The sequence below is a fragment of the Colossoma macropomum genome, unplaced genomic scaffold, assembly GCF_904425465.1.
Source record: "Colossoma macropomum unplaced genomic scaffold, Colossoma_macropomum, whole genome shotgun sequence".
Lineage (NCBI taxonomy): Eukaryota > Metazoa > Chordata > Actinopteri > Characiformes > Serrasalmidae > Colossoma > Colossoma macropomum.
This window is the reverse complement of record NW_023494792.1, coordinates 1,200,099-1,215,673: the sequence shown is the minus strand read 5'-3', so window position 1 is coordinate 1,215,673 and position 15,575 is coordinate 1,200,099. Positions and strand designations below refer to the sequence as shown.

The 15,575-nt window shown below is 39.1% G+C and overlaps 1 protein-coding gene across 1 annotated transcript; it reads right to left on the bottom strand.

Annotated features, from left to right (window-relative positions):
• Positions 1-4,140: 4,140 nt before the first annotated feature.
• On the bottom strand, positions 4,141-8,368 carry LOC118812766. Its single transcript, XM_036577881.1, has 4 exons — positions 8,145-8,368; positions 7,193-7,251; positions 5,454-5,618; positions 4,141-5,355 (listed from the first exon to the last, which is right to left on the bottom strand). The coding sequence occupies exons 1-4, from the start codon at positions 8,265-8,267 to the stop codon at positions 4,203-4,205; spliced, it is 1,500 nt and encodes a 499-aa protein (XP_036433774.1). The 5' UTR covers positions 8,268-8,368; the 3' UTR covers positions 4,141-4,202.
• Between the last annotated feature and the right edge of the window lie 7,207 nt (positions 8,369-15,575).

Sequence of the window (15,575 nt, the reverse complement as noted above, 5' to 3'; positions counted from 1 at the left end):
TTTTCAAAATATTACGGCCCCACAGGACCTTTTCTTTTACATCAATATATTAACACAAAACAAGTTCTAGAATTAGCTAGGACCCTAATTAAAACTGATGACCTCCAATCTGAATTCCCCCTGAAAACATCATTTAAAGTTCTGATAAATCAGTTCATGAATTCTGATAAACTTACAAAATCATATAAATTGTTTAACAAGATATTAAGAGACAAAAGTAAATTTCGCAGCATGTGCTCTGAATCTGGTCAGACATATGAAGAGTTTAAAAAGATTGGAATGAAAATATCAGAAGAATTTGAGAAAACACTGAGAGCTTTCATTAGTGAAGAGGATCATCAGAGTGTCCTTAATTACATCCGTGAATTTGAGACCTGGTGGGATGGGATTTTAAGAAAGTCATATTGTGATTTTTTTAGACTAAGTGAATGTTTTAACACAGAGGTGACCAGGCGCTTCATTCACGACAGCCAGCAGCTTCCATATGGACCCATTATACGCTGTATTGGTGACATCACCTGATAACCCTCTGTAGGAAATCTGAATTTGACAATATTGTAATAACTTTGAATAAATGAGTTTTACCCCTCAGTGGCACTGTGTTCATCTTTTCATGTTTTTATCTTCTACTTTGCTCTGACTTTGGGAGGGATAAGGGGGACAGATATTTAGTTCTGTTATGGGTGACCGAACAGAGCAGAGAGTTGACAGACTGCAGCGGGAGGCCTGGCTATGGCAGCTTAACTAAGAGGGAAAACCAGAGGGTAACAAGGACATGAGGGCTCCCTGAGAAGTCAGCGCCCCTCTGCTCCATCGTCAACAAACTAGAGTGAACACGTAAGAGCAGCGGGATGACAGCACCAACATTCCCAGGTTACCATAAGACACCATAAGAACCCCCAGATCTGCACCTTTTTTCTAAAAGGAAAACTAATTAACCAAAGGCTCGACTAAACAGGTACGTTTTTAGCCTAGACTTAAAGATGGAGGCTGTGTCTGAGTCCCGAACACTGACTAGGTTGATAGTACAAAAATACAGATGAACACACGTATTAATATCAGTGCAGTCTTGTACAGGTAGAGGGCAGTACTGCAGCACACTGGACTAGAAATGAAATGACTACAAGACTAAAGTACAGAAGTTTAGCATTATTATGAGTATTAACTCTGAGTATAAACCAGAAAACTTCAAATCTCATGAAGCTTCAGCAGCTTTCTGTAAAACTAGACTCTCAAAGCTCATCAGCTCGATACTAGTACCAACTTACAGTGCCCTTATTTGAAACTTCATTATTACGTCTCTTCATTGCCATACAAAACAAGTAAGAGTGATGTAGGGGATCCTTCTTATCTCACAGTCTCGCACAGTGTGATGTTTAATCCCAGTGAATGCATCATCTCAGTGGTTAGCAATTCAGAGAATCTGCTGAAATCCTAACCTGTTTGAAGGTGCAGTGTGTGAGATTTAGAGGAATCTACTACCAGAGAATGATTATAATATACCGCATGTTCTTTAGTGTATAATCAGCTGTAACTATGAATCATTGTGTTGTCGTTATCTAAGAATGCGCCTTTCACGTCTACACAGGGAGCAGCTCCTGTTCAACAGCAGCCCCCACTGCCATGTTTCTACAGTAGCCCAGAGCAGACAAACCACACACTGGCTCTCTCTCACACTCTCAGCTTGAATTTGGTGGCTGGTGATGCTGACCATTTTGTGTTGTGAGAAGTGTGAGAACAAGAGTTCTACAGCTGCATCGTTCATTCTTAAAAAGGTGCCACAGTCGTTCTTTGAGTGGAGGCTGTGGTGTATTATAGGTGAAAAATAATAAAGAAGAAGTGTGTGGTACAGAAGTCCAGAGAGGCCATGAGGTAGTTATAAGTTTCTTAATTATTATCTTGAGATAACAAGATAATTAACTTGTAACTTGACAACGAATTAGTTGTCTTGTTATCTCAAGATAATGAGTTAGTTATCTTGTTATCTTGAGCTTAAAGTTAAAAGAAGCAAACTGAGTCTATGAACTGTATTTCTATTCTTCAGAACCTTTTTTTCTTTGGTGTTGGTATTTAGAACATATAGAAGAACCATTAGTTAGTTTAGAACCATGTTTGTAGATACATGTGTGAGATAGAACCTTCATATCACATAAAGGTTCTTTATCAATTTTCATTTATGTTATCTAGAAGTTGTTGAAGACCCTTTCATGAGGTGAAGATTAGTCTCATCCAGGAAAGAACGAGTGATTCCATTTGGGTTCTACCAGCTTCTTTACTCTCTGGCACCCCTTCTGGTTCTGTTCCAAACATCTATGAAGATTTTGCATCAGTTGCTCTGAAATGTTGTTGTTTGACAGGTTATATATGTGTTGTATGTTGTTCTGTGCTGCTCTGTGTTGGTAAGTGGGAGTTATTGTGTGGGTGTTTTCTGGTGCAGTGTTGGTGTCTAACATCAGGGAGATTTGATTGGCTGTTGACGACCTGCCTGCTGTTTCAGCTGTTCAGCAGAGCTGGGCGGCAGCATCCGCTGCTGCCGTGTTCAGTAAAAGAGGATTTGTCTGAAGTGTTATGTTTCCCACAACTCCTTCTTCACCAAATCATCACAGTACTCAACAGCCAAGCAGTAAGCAGTGCTAATAACACACTACAAAGATCTTCATCATTGTACAAAGTTCATGTCTCTAGAGGAGTTTTTAAAGAGACCACCTACTAAAGAGCCCCTCACTCCTGTCATACAGAGCATGGTGTTTATATGATCACCAACTTTTCCATGAAAAAAAGCTCAGTACGAACATTAAAAACTCAGACCACTGTTTTTAAACTGGGACATTAGAGCTCAGGCTGTGTTGTGGATGACTCGCTCGTCCTGCCGTGTTACTGGCTGCACGTGTTCGGCCTGCTCTACACTAGCGTTTCATTTTTTAACATTAAAAAAAAAAACAAAAACGAGACTTCAGTCTACACTAATTAGATCATTAAACATGAAAAACAAGCCTCTAAACAGACTTCAGGTTGTTAACTGTGATGTGAAACATTTAAAGACCCCCTCCCGATCATCTGCTGCAGTCTTTCCACTGCAGTCCTTTAAAGACAACTTCCTCTTTTTGTTCTTTGTTTCCTGCAGTTGTTTTTTGTGAGTTCATTTCAACCTCAGCTGATCTCCCACGCCCCTCCTGACCCTCTTCAACAGACACTTCCTTCATGAGTGAGTTTAGCAGCCTGTTAGAGTCCCAGTGACCGTCCTGGCCTTCTGCATCTGTTTTTCTTCATCTATGTTTCTTTTTGTTTTTCTATCTTTTTCTGCAGCTGATTTTCTGTGCCTGTTATTCTGTATGAAATATTATTAAATTCTGTATTATTAAATTTAATACTTTGTATATTTTTCTTGTAATTTTTGTACATATACATATATCTTTATATTTTTATTGTTTATTCTATTTTAAATATTGTTTGTATATTTCCTGCTGCTCTGTCTTCTGTGCTGCTGTAACACCGCAAATTTCCCCGTTGTGGGATTAATAAAGGATTATCTTATCTTATCTTATCTTATCTTATGTCTTTTTCTGATGTTCTTAATTCTACAATTTTACTTCCTATAAATAAAATCATTTACTGTGTGTTTTACTCCCATGTTATTTTCAGATAAAGACAAATTCCAAAGTTGCTGTACTGACTTTCAATCTTTGATGGTGGATTGATGCTCAGCCTAATACTATAAAACTCTAAAATGATTTTATATAATTGCAGTGAGATGTTGATTAAGCAGATATGATGCTGTGAGAGCTGAACACCGTATTTCTATAAATGTAAAAAAACTGACCAATTAAATTATTTTAGATGAAGCGAAAAAATAACATTTTATTAATGGGTATTTAGGATTTGTTACCTTTGTGTTACCATAACTAGTTACAGCTGCAGTTACTAATTTATTACTTACTAACAACTGGAAAGATGTGATTGATCGGTCTGTACAAATTGTTACCATTATATTACCATATTATTACCCACTTATTACAAATTTATAAAGTGCAGTCAATGTAGAAATGAATCAGATTCAACCGTATGAATAGCCACAGCAGTTCACACTGATGTTTATGTGTGCATGTGTTGCAGAGTGAGTGGAAAGATGAGGCTCAGAAACACAGTTGGGTTTTGGTTTATTTATTGCAGTGTGTTCAATAGCATTAAATTCTAATCCATTTTCATCTAAATTCAGAAAGAGGAAGTTCAATAAACTTTAGAAAGTCCAGTTGGGTCAGATTCTTACTATCATCAGTTAAAATCTCCTGAAGAAGGTGGTTGTTATCATCAGTTAAAAGCTGTGGCAGAAGGTCCTGGAGAAGCTTCTGGATGTCCTGAATGAAGAACCTCAATGCTGTTCTGTTGATATGTTCGCTAAGTAATGCTTGATCTACACTAGCATTCCACCATTCCTTTAATTTAGATCTGAAAGCATCACAAATACGATCATAAAGATCTTTATCAGCTATTTCTCCCAGTAGATCCTTAAATCTGTTTTCTTCAGTGCTTAGTATTTCATTATTATTTTCCCAGAATCCTATTGTGTTAAAAGACTCATAGACCTCTGTTTTAAATTTGCCTAGTCTGTCTAACAGTGTAATCTGGTCTTCACCTTCAGTGGCATTTTTAATAAAACTGCACACATCAAACTGCTTTATCTTTTTTAGGCTAAATTTGTATTGAGGGTTTGAATCCTTAATTTCTTTTATAGCTTGTGTGACTAGTTGATCATCTTTGTGATGAGCTAAAAGCTGACTGATGGGTCCTGCAAATCCATAATATATTGAGAAACAGATGTATGTTTTAATATTATACTCTTTAAACAAAAAACATGATAAACAGATTAACAGAATGATGCAGGGATGGCCATCTTTTTTGCCCATACAGGGGCTGTATAGAGAATAGATCCATAGTTCACTGTATTTAGTAATCTCTCCCCTTTTTACTATTTCTATTATTTTGTTAACTATAAAATCCTCACTATGTTGATTATTTTCTGGGACATGTGGACCAGTTTTCCACTCTAATGTTTGATCTGTGTTTGTTAAAAAAGCAAAACCATATTGTTTGTTTTTATCAAATTCTTCATTCTCTACTTTTTTTATGAAGTCAAGGAAAATATCTTTGTTAAAACTATCATGACAAACATTTAAATTAGGACTGTTATTATTGATATTATTTATTTTAATATTGTTATTTCTATTTAGTATTTTTTTGACAGAGTTTATACTCTTAGGTAGGTCTAAGTATTTTATAGCTTTTTCGTTAGAACTATAATAAATCCATTTTTCTTTGTTCATTTTGCTCTGTTTCCTAATCTCCACCAGTCCAGTCCTGTAAAACAGTACAGAGCTGTATTAATAAAGCTGTAATACAGTGTTGTTATGATGATGAAGTGTGAATGTTAATGTTTATTTATCTTTGTTACTCACAGCAAATCATCCACAGTAGCTGGATGGTCATTGGTGGTCTGAGTGGAGTCCATGGTAGCTGGATGGTCAGTGCAGGTGAGAGTGGAGTCCAGACTCTTTAAGCCTTCAGCAGAATCTGCTTCATCATCAGCAGGATTCTCACTCTCACTATGCGGACGTCTCTTCCTGAAGATCACAACAAGAAACTGTGATTAACTGTTTATGAAAATGCCAGACAATCTGCCTCCACATACATGTTCAATACATTTTCCTAGAATTTATTTCTGAATATTGACTTTATGAAAACTTCATTCTGGGAATGAATTTATTGCATTAACAAAAAACCATTTCATTTAAATAAAGTGATTCTGAGTGTTACACTCATACACAGGTGCATATTTTAATCACCTATAAATAATTAATTCATAATATTTTTAGTGTTTTTAATTCCAAACCGCTGTAATTCTACACCATGACTTCAAAATCTCTTCACCAGTAAAACCTGATTTTAGGCTGTTTTTCACCCTGACTCATTTCATCTCCTTCAGTCTGAGTTCAATATTTCAAATCAAAGTTTCAAAGTGTATTATCAACACAAATTATTGATTTATAATCAATTGAACTCAATCAATTTCAATCAATGGACTGATTTTTGATCATTTAATATAATTGAATAGTAAAACAGTTAATTATTAATTTCCAAATGAATCTTAGTAATTCTGCAGGAGGCCTGTGTCCTCACAGGAGAGGAAATATATTCACTATATTCAGCTTGTTATTCAAATACTTCATATTCCGAAATGATTCATCCTTAAAGGAGTGATTTAAGAGGCAGTGAAACACATCCGTCCTTTTCAGGATTAAGTTCAAAGATAATTATTTATTTATAGGTTTGATAGAAATATAGAAATACTACGTAAATTATAGGAAAAACTGTTGCAGGAATTTAATTTTATTTATTAAACCCAAGTCAGAAAAAGTCGGGACAGAAAGACAAATTCAAATGAGGAAAGCTGCGATTTCTGAAACTGACTTTGACTTTATTTCATTGCAGACAATATGAACACAAGATCTTTCATGTTTTGTCTGGTCAACTTCATTTAACTTGTAAATATACACGCATTCCTGCCTTTCAGACCTGCAGGACATTCCGGAGAAGACAGGACGGGGGCGATTTAGGGCCAGTAATAATAATCAAATAATGACACGATCTGAAACAGGAGATGTTCTGTTTACAGAAAGAACAGAACAAAATCACACCTGAAACGCTTCATTACTCAGTATCTTCACTCCCTAAACATATTTTATGTGCTGAGAAAAGGAATGGCAACATTAAAGAGTGCTAAATGCTTTACTGTCCCAACATTTTTTAAATAAAAAAAACAATTAAATTCATAATGAAAGACATGAAATGATGTTTTAGATGTGCTGTTGTTTTCAGTGTGATAGAGGTCAAAATCGTTTACAAATCACTGTTTTCAACTGAAATTTTAACCGAACACTCTCACCTTTGTTTCTGATTTGGGGTTGTAGTTCATGTAAAATGAAATATTATTGTTAGTGTTGTATTTCTGATGATGGTTCAGCTCAGTTCAGTCCCTCTGTAAGCAGTTAAACTGAGTGATTTAGAACCTTAGATAATATGTGGAGCAGTTTTGAGGCTTTTCATGGTTTTTCATGGTCAATTAAATAGAAATGTCTGTTGTCCAGTCAGGTTCCAGCTGAGTAACCCCACAGTTAAAGACTCATGATTAACGTACCTGGACTGCTGCTCTGGTTCCCTGTCCTCTGTAGGAGAGGGACGACGCTTCATAGAGGCCTGAGGTAGAAGGACATAAATAATATTTACTTTAATAAAAAGAATTCCCCGGTCTTATTAAAACTTATTTTTTTAAAAAAATCAGTCATATGATCTAAATTATGATTATATTCCATTATTTTCAGATTATTTTCAGATTTGTGATTTAACAGTATCATTCAAATAGATAATAATAAATAATAATAATAATAATAATAATACAATTCCATAAAACAAAGATAAGAAAGAAATTTGAGAAAATAAAAACACTGAAAGTGAAAAGGGGTAAGAATTAAAAAACAAATTCCAAAAATTAAAATCCAAAATAAAAACATCACAAACTGATCACATAGATGATAAAATAAATTATTAAATACATTCAAATAAAAATAAACTATAAACCACAATAGGACAAATAATGCAGTATAAAACTAGAGAAAAGCTGAAGTAAAAAGTTTTTAGCTGCTCTTAGAACTGTAAACTGAGGATGTTCGTTGTCTGTCTTGTGGAGGAGGTTTCCACAGTTTGGGGGTGTAAACACTAAACGCAGCCTCCCGGCTTCTTTTGTGTTTTGTTGTAGTAACAGAGATGAATCCTGCGTTTGATGTTGTGGAGCAGATTCAGGTAAACAGTCTGATATGTAGGCTGGTGACCATTAATGGCCTTAAAAAGGAACCAAAGGAGATTTGGTTTCCTGTAATGAACAGGAGAGTGAGTGATATGTTCATTCTTCAGGATCTTCCTTCCTGTTCATTCCAGGATACATTATAAAGCTTCTTTGATTCGTTTTTAATAGATGAGCATCTGCCTACATATCAGACCGTTTAACTGATCTGCTCCACAACAACGTCTAACATCATCAAACCCACTAACATCAAACCCACTAATTACTGATCGGAAGAACTAGTACTCACCATGACGCGTGTCCCGGTTCTCCCGGCCTGAGGGCTGGGACAGAGCGGAGGCAGATTACGCTGGTCCTGACCAGTGTCCAAATAGGTGATCAGCTCTACAGGGCGGTCTGTATCACTGTTCATTTTAACTGCGGGTTCTGAATCAGTCAGGAGTCCGCAGTTCACCCCGTCCCAGCCCTCAATAAGTCTCCTCTTAAACCTGTTTGGTGAAGTGGAGCTAATGTGTTAATTATCAGTGAAAGTGGCGATCATTCGATCTGGTCTGTGTCAGGCCACCAGCGGTTTTATAGTCTCATGTGACGTCAGCATCGTTATGCTGGGTGGAGACTCTGAGTTTCTGTTTTTGATAATGGAAAGTTACTGGTGCTGCTGTTTCATCATCGTTTTAGCTGCAACTTTAATTGTAGGCGAGTTGAAACAGGAACAGGTCATGTGGTTTTAAAACTGAGTTGCTGTTTCCTCTAAACCTGCAGTAGAAGGTGTGCTTATCTTATCTTGGAGACACGACTACAGTTCAAACGCACCTCCAGCTCAGTTATTGTTAATTTTTAAAATCTCTAAATCTTCAGCTGTGAAAGTAACAGAACTACTGTAACCTTTACATCCAGAGAGATGAATATATTAAACTGGACAGGTCAACACAGGAAGCAGGCAGTGGCCAAAATAGAAATGTGTACCAAAGGTAATGGATGTCTATTACAGGCGACCCATCACACAGTAATGCTATGTAATAGACACATCTCAGAATCTCAGAAATATCATTTATTATCAGATCTTTCAGTTTAATATCAAATCCTCAAGGAGGAAATAAAGAAAAGAGTTTTGGTTCTCTAAATATTAGACTCACATAAATACAGTTCATTAACTTGTAGATATCAATCAAGTTCAAGTGATATACACTCAAAAAATATAGAACTGGCTCTTCTGCATCTTAAAATAACAAAATATGTTGATATCAACTGAATTTACCCATTTTAAAATGTACTTAAAGTATTACAGTTAAAAGGATGTAATTATCACAAATCTTACATCAGCAAAAGTCAAAGAAGCCGAATGAAACAGAATGAATTGTGTTTTCCAATTTTCATGGGATTTCTCCTGCTATCACAACAAAAATACCCAACAAATGAAGTATATTTTAATTTAAATATTATACATAAAACATTACTCAACTGTTTTGAGTTATGGGAATTTATTTGGATGACTGTTTTAATTCCAATGGTATTTTGAAGATCTTAAAAACCTTTTAAAATTTAGTCTGTTGTCATAATCAGCTGGAAATATTGGCACCGGAGATTAGGTGTTATTAGCTATTCCTGAGTGCAGCTCTAAACTACAGTACAGTGCAGATAAGTAGGACCAACACAAGTTAAATCAGCACAAATAAGTTCAATAAACATTAAAGAGTTGAGTTGGAAATGTGATAGCTGAATGAGTCACTGAATGAGTCTCAGTTTTTCATATGCCAAGGTACACTAACTCTTTCAATGTCAGATCCCTTCAGGGTTGTGGTTTTAGAAGTGTAAAATCAATTTCGGAGGCTCTGGAAAATAAATTTAGTTTTCTCAACATTTAAGGCTAGTTTATTACTATAAAAATGCCAAATGTAGGGCATTAAATGTGTGAATGCCATGTGTTGGCTTCCAGGGCAGAGTCTAGTGAGAAGGTGGCACATCACTGTCCAGCGGCGGGGTCCAGCCAGAGGGCCGTGTGTCAGCATCCAGTGACGAGGTCCAGCGAGAAGGTTGTGCGTTGAGCGCGTTCTGCCCTCCAACTCTGCTATCTTCTGGGATAGACAGGCAAAGATTTTGCACTGTGTAGGCATGTGGAAGACCACCAGCATTAAAAATAAAACAGTTTAGCTTAGGATAAGCCAGGCTGCTCTCTGACTCTGACATGAATGATGATATAAGATAAGATGAGAAGACAATCCTTAGATAGTCCTACAACAAGGAAATTCACTGTGCTACAGCAGCAAAGTCAAGTCAAGTCAAGTCAAGTCAAATTTATTTATATAGATTTACAGAGAATCCGGGTCCACGCCCCCAGTGAGCAAGCCTTGGCGAGAGTGGCAAGGAAAAACTCCCTCAACAGGAGGAGGGACAGCAAGGCACTCAAAAAAAGAGGAACAAGAAGAGAATAAACAAGCAAGTAATTAACCTTGTTAATCACTTAACAAGGTTTACAGTTTGTTACTTTTTACTATGTAAAGAATATATATATATATATATATATAATACTAAAGATAAAAAATAAGCGATTCTCTCTCTCTCTCCCTCTCTCTCTCTCTCTCTCTCTCTTCTTACTAGGGATCCGTGGATCACACATTGGACACATTACTGCCCTAACCTAAAAGTTATTTTTATACTTACCACCAGATATCTCTTCTTGATTAAGATTTGAGTCTTCAACCTTTAATAAATGTTTATAAATGCATATCCAATGAGGCAAAAGAGGAAAAGAGCGGCTCTGCCCCTTTCATCTTATTATGGACGCTAAAGGACCACTTCATCTATTTAGCAGATCACCACAGTTACTTTTTAACACCAAAATAGGGTTTGTGATGCTGCAGAATGTGCCAGTTTCATAAAGAAACTGCAGATTTACACCTGAAACCAGAGCAAAAGACTCAGGACATCAGGCCACAGGGAAGGTCAAACCAGATACCTGATAAAGCATCTTCTTTTTTAATAGTCTGCCATTGTGTTGACCTGTGTTCAGTCTGTAATGAATCCTGAAAGCTGCGTCCCTACCAGAGTGTGATCTCGAGCTAATTTAATGAAAGTAATTCAGGCTTCAGGATGACCGCTACTGTCTTGAGCTTTATGCTGGTGTACTTTAGTTCATGGTTATAGATAACACTGAGTGATACAGTGTCAAACCATATCATCAAGTCTATCAGAGATACTGAACAGGTCCACACAGAAACTTCAGCTTGACTGGAATGTGGTCTGACTGGTTTCTGTAGCTGCCTTTTAGAAAAGAAACTGTGGACAGATAATTACTTGGCCTGTGCAGAACCAGAGAGTGTATTTGTAATGGAAAACAGTGTTCTAATGGAACATGAAAAGAAGATTGCTCTGTTCCCCTTCTTAGAAAGAGAGCATGCAATGTGTCTGTGAGAGTGGAGAGGGCTACAGGTACATGGTGTAGATGTGGATTTTTGTTGTATTTATGAGTGTGAAGAGGGCTATACAAGTCAATGGTATGGGTGTGGATTTGTGATTTATCTTAAAGGCTGAAGAAGGCTATAGAGGTATGCAGTGTGGATCGGAACGTGTGGTGCATCTATAAGGGTGATCAGCACTAAATGTATGCAGTGTGGATGTGGACATGTGGTGTATCTATGAATGTGGGCAGGGCGACAGATTTGCGGTATGAATGGGCAGTGTGTCTCTAAGCAGGGTAAGAGAAAAATATATGTGTTGTGAATGTAGACGTGCAGTGTCTATGACGGTGTAGAGGGCTACATGTATGCAGTGTGGATGTGGACGTATGGTGTATCTATGAGATTCTACACGGCTACAGGTACATGATAGGTGGACTGCATGTGGAAGTGTGGTGTATCTCTGAGGTTGGAGAGGGCAATAGGAGTCTGGTGTGCATGTGGATGTGTGGTGTATCTATGAAAATGGAGAGGGCTACAGGGACACATTGTGGATGTGAATTTCTGGAGTATACATATGAGGGTGAAGAGGGTTATATGAGTACATGGTGTGGATTTGGATTTGTGGTGTATCTAAAAGGGTGAAAAGGGCTTTACAGATATGCGGCGTGGATGTCGATGTAAACTGTACCCATGAGCGTGGAGAGGGCTATAGGTACATTGTATGGATGTGAACATGTGCTGTATCTGTGAGTGGACAGGCCTACATGTATGCGGTGTGGATTTGGATGTACGGTGTATCTATGAGGGTGGAGAGAGTGACAGGAATGCGATGTGCATGTGTGATGTATCTATGAGGATGGAGAGGGCCACAGGTACACATTGTAGATGTGGCTTTGTGGTGCATATATGAGGGTAATGAGGGGTATACAGGCACGCAGGGTGGATGTGGATTTGTGGTGTATTTAAAAGAGTGAGGAGGGCTATACCTGTACGTGTTGTGGATGTACTATTGAGGGTGGAGAGGGCTACAGCTATACGGTCTGGATGTGGCTTTGTGGTGCATATATGAGGGTGGAGAGGGTGACAGGAATGTGGTGTGCATGTGGATATGCAGTGTATCTATGAGGTTGGAGAGAGCTACATGTATGCACTGTGGATGTGGACGTGCAGTGTTTCTACGAGGTTAGAGAGGGTACAGGTATGCATTGATGTGGATGTGTTGTTTATCTATGAGAGTGAGGAGGCTACAGGGACACCTTGTGGATACAGATGTGAGGTGTATGTATGAGAATGATGAGGGCTACAGGTCTAAGATGTGGATGTGGACAAGCTGTAAACCGGTGAGTGTGGACAGGGCTACACGTAGGCAGTGTGAATGTGGATGTGCAGTGTATCTGAGAAGGTGGAGAGGGCTACAAGTAAATGATGTGGATGCTGACATGTGCTGTATCTTTGAGGGTGAAGAGAGCTACAGGTATGCTGTGTGGATGTGGACGTATGGTGTGTCTATGAGGGTGGACAGGAGTAAATGTACAGTGTGGATGTGGACATGCGGTGTATCTGTGAAGGTGGAAGGGCTGGAGGGGGTGGAAATGCAGTGTGCAGGTGTGGTATATCTCTGAGGGTGGAGAGGGAAAAATGTACTTGATGTGGATGTAGACGTCCAGTGTATCTATCAGGCTGGAGGGCTACAAGAATGCGGTGTGCGGTGTATGTGATGTATCTATGACGACTGAGATGGTCACAGGTACATGGTGTGGATGTGGACGTATGGTGTATCTATGATGTGAGTGTGGACAGTGCTACACGTCTGCTGTGTGAATGTGGATGTGCAGTGTTGGATAGTGCTGAAGGTGCACTATGTGGATGTATACACGTGGTGTATCTATGAGGGTGAAGAGTGCTACAGGTACACAGTGTGGATGTCACACATACATATGCACACTGCATAACTGTAGCCCTTTTCATCCTAATAGACAGACCACATGTTCACATCCACAGTGCATACCTGTAACCCTCCTTACCCTCATAAATTCACCACGTCTGTATCCACATTGTGTACCCGTAGCCCTCTTCATCCTCATAGATAAAACACAGATCTGTGTATATGTGGGGGAGAAGTGGGCTATAGGTACACCATGTGGATGTGGATTTGTACTGTATCTATGACAGTGAAGAAGGCTTAATGTATGCAGTGGATGTGGATGTGCGATATATATATGAGGGTGGAGAGGGCTACATGTTTGCGGTGTGGATGTGAACGCACAGTGTATCTATGAAAGTAGAGAGGGTACAGATATGCAGTGTGGATATGGATGTGTCAAATCAAATCAAATCACGTTTATTGTAACACACATTTACACTTACCTACTCGTACTTAAACGTACAAGAAATATATAAGAAAAATATATATATACAGACACTTTAGACTCTAAATGTATACACATATCCATATTAATATGCAAACTATTACACCATTACAATGTACAGTTTTATACAGTAATATAAGTTATGAAATAACAGCTATGATATGTACAGTTGTACATATCTTTATACCTGCAATTTGTGAGTCTGAGGTAGATGAGGAAGTCTGCACACTTCCGGCAGTGTGGCATGTAGCTGCAGTGGCCACTTCGGGAACAACAAAGCAGTGCTTTTTGCTCTTCTTTGTTTTACTATCTGTCACTGTAACCCTACCAAATCTCAAAAATCATGACTGCAACAACCAGCACCAATATGTACCATCGCCAGAGCCTACTACAGCTCAGAAATCAGCCACAATCTCTGCTTCCAGACGGACTGCAGGAAGAGCTGCGTGAGCTAGGCCTGCTACGATCCATGGTGTTGTGTGAACCTGCTGGCCAAAATGGGGCTCATTGAAAGCGATGCATGAGAAGGCGGAGGCAAAGCAAGTGAGCCGGGGTGTACGCTAGGCTAATGGCTAACCCCCGGAATTACCTCTGGACCCAGCGGGCTACCCAGCGTGAGTTCAGAGACTGCTGTGTTTTCGTTTTTACGGAGACGTGGATCACAAGCTCCACTCCGGACTTAGCCGTTCAGCTCGCCAGCCTGTTGTGCTTCCGTGCGGACAGAGACGCTGAGCTGTGCAGTAAGACTCGAGGTGGGGGACTGTGTGTTTACATCAACACTGAATGGTGTAAAAACACGGCGCTTGTCTCCAGTCACTGCTCACCGCTGGTGGAGTTTGCGATTGTCAGAGCCAGGCCTTTTTATTGGCCAAGAGAGCTGACTACGCTGTACATAGTAGCGGTGTATATAGCTCCCAGTGCTAATGCTAATGCCGCACTGAAGGAGCTATACAGCGCTATCAGCGATCTGCAAAACACACCCAGACGGACTGTTTATTGTTGCTGGAGATTTCAACCATGCCAATCTGAAGTCAGTAATCCCCAAATTTCACCAGTATGTGGACTTTGCAACCCAGGGGGCTAATGCGCTGGATCTTTTACACAAATATCCTGGCATGTACAGGGCCGAGCCCCGCCCCCACATATTCAACATCTCTCTGAGCACTGCAGTCGTTCCACCGTGCTTCAAGTCCACAATCATCATCCCTGTGCCGAAGAAGTCTCCAGTGTCCTGCCTCAAAGACTACCGTCCCGTTGCACTCACTCCCATCATCATGAAGTGCTTTGAGAGGCTCTATATGAGGCACATTAAAGAACAGCTTCCTCCTTCACTGAACCCACTGCAATTTGCATACAACCCCAAACCAAAGTACAGCTCAAACCACATCATCAAGTTTGCTGATGACACGACTGTGGTGGGTCTGATCAGCAAGAACGATGAGTCAGCGTACAGAGAGGAGGTGCAGAGGCTAACAGACTGGTGCGGAACCAACAACCTGTCTCTGAATGTGGACAAAACAAAGGAGATGGTTGTTGACTTCCAAAGAGTGCGAGATCAGAATCAGAATCAGAATCAAGCTTTATTGGCCAGGTTTGCTTACGCATACAAGGAATTTGGTTTTGGTTACAGGAGCTCCCAGTGCAGAGTATCAGACAGACATTTACATGTAGTGAATAAAATAAAATAAATATAAAATATAACAAAAAATAAAATAAAACATGCATTCCTACCATCACTCACTCAAACACAAACACACAGTCATACCTGTAAACCTTACATTGTGCAAGTATTGTTCTAAAGTTAAAGTGCTGAGTGCAGCAGCAGTTAAAGGGTGTATAGTGGCAGAGAAAGGGATCAGTGAGGTAACAGTCAGGTAAGTGGGGGTAGTAAGGCAGGTAAGTGAGGTAACAGTCAGGTAAGTGGGGGTAATAAGGCAGGTAAGTAAGATGCTA

Excerpts from the sequence above, each read along its gene's own strand:
- LOC118812766 (XM_036577881.1), bottom strand. The coding sequence starts at position 8,267 with ATGAACAGTGATACAGACCGCCCTGTAGAGCTGATCACCTATTTGGAC. Across the intron at positions 7,252-8,144 it reads GAACCGGGACACGCGTCATG|GCCTCTATGAAGCGTCGTCC; the intron begins GTGAGTACTAGT and ends CTTCTACCTCAG. Across the intron at positions 5,356-5,453 it reads GCTACTGTGGATGATTTGCT|GACTGGACTGGTGGAGATTA; the intron begins GTGAGTAACAAA and ends ACTGTTTTACAG.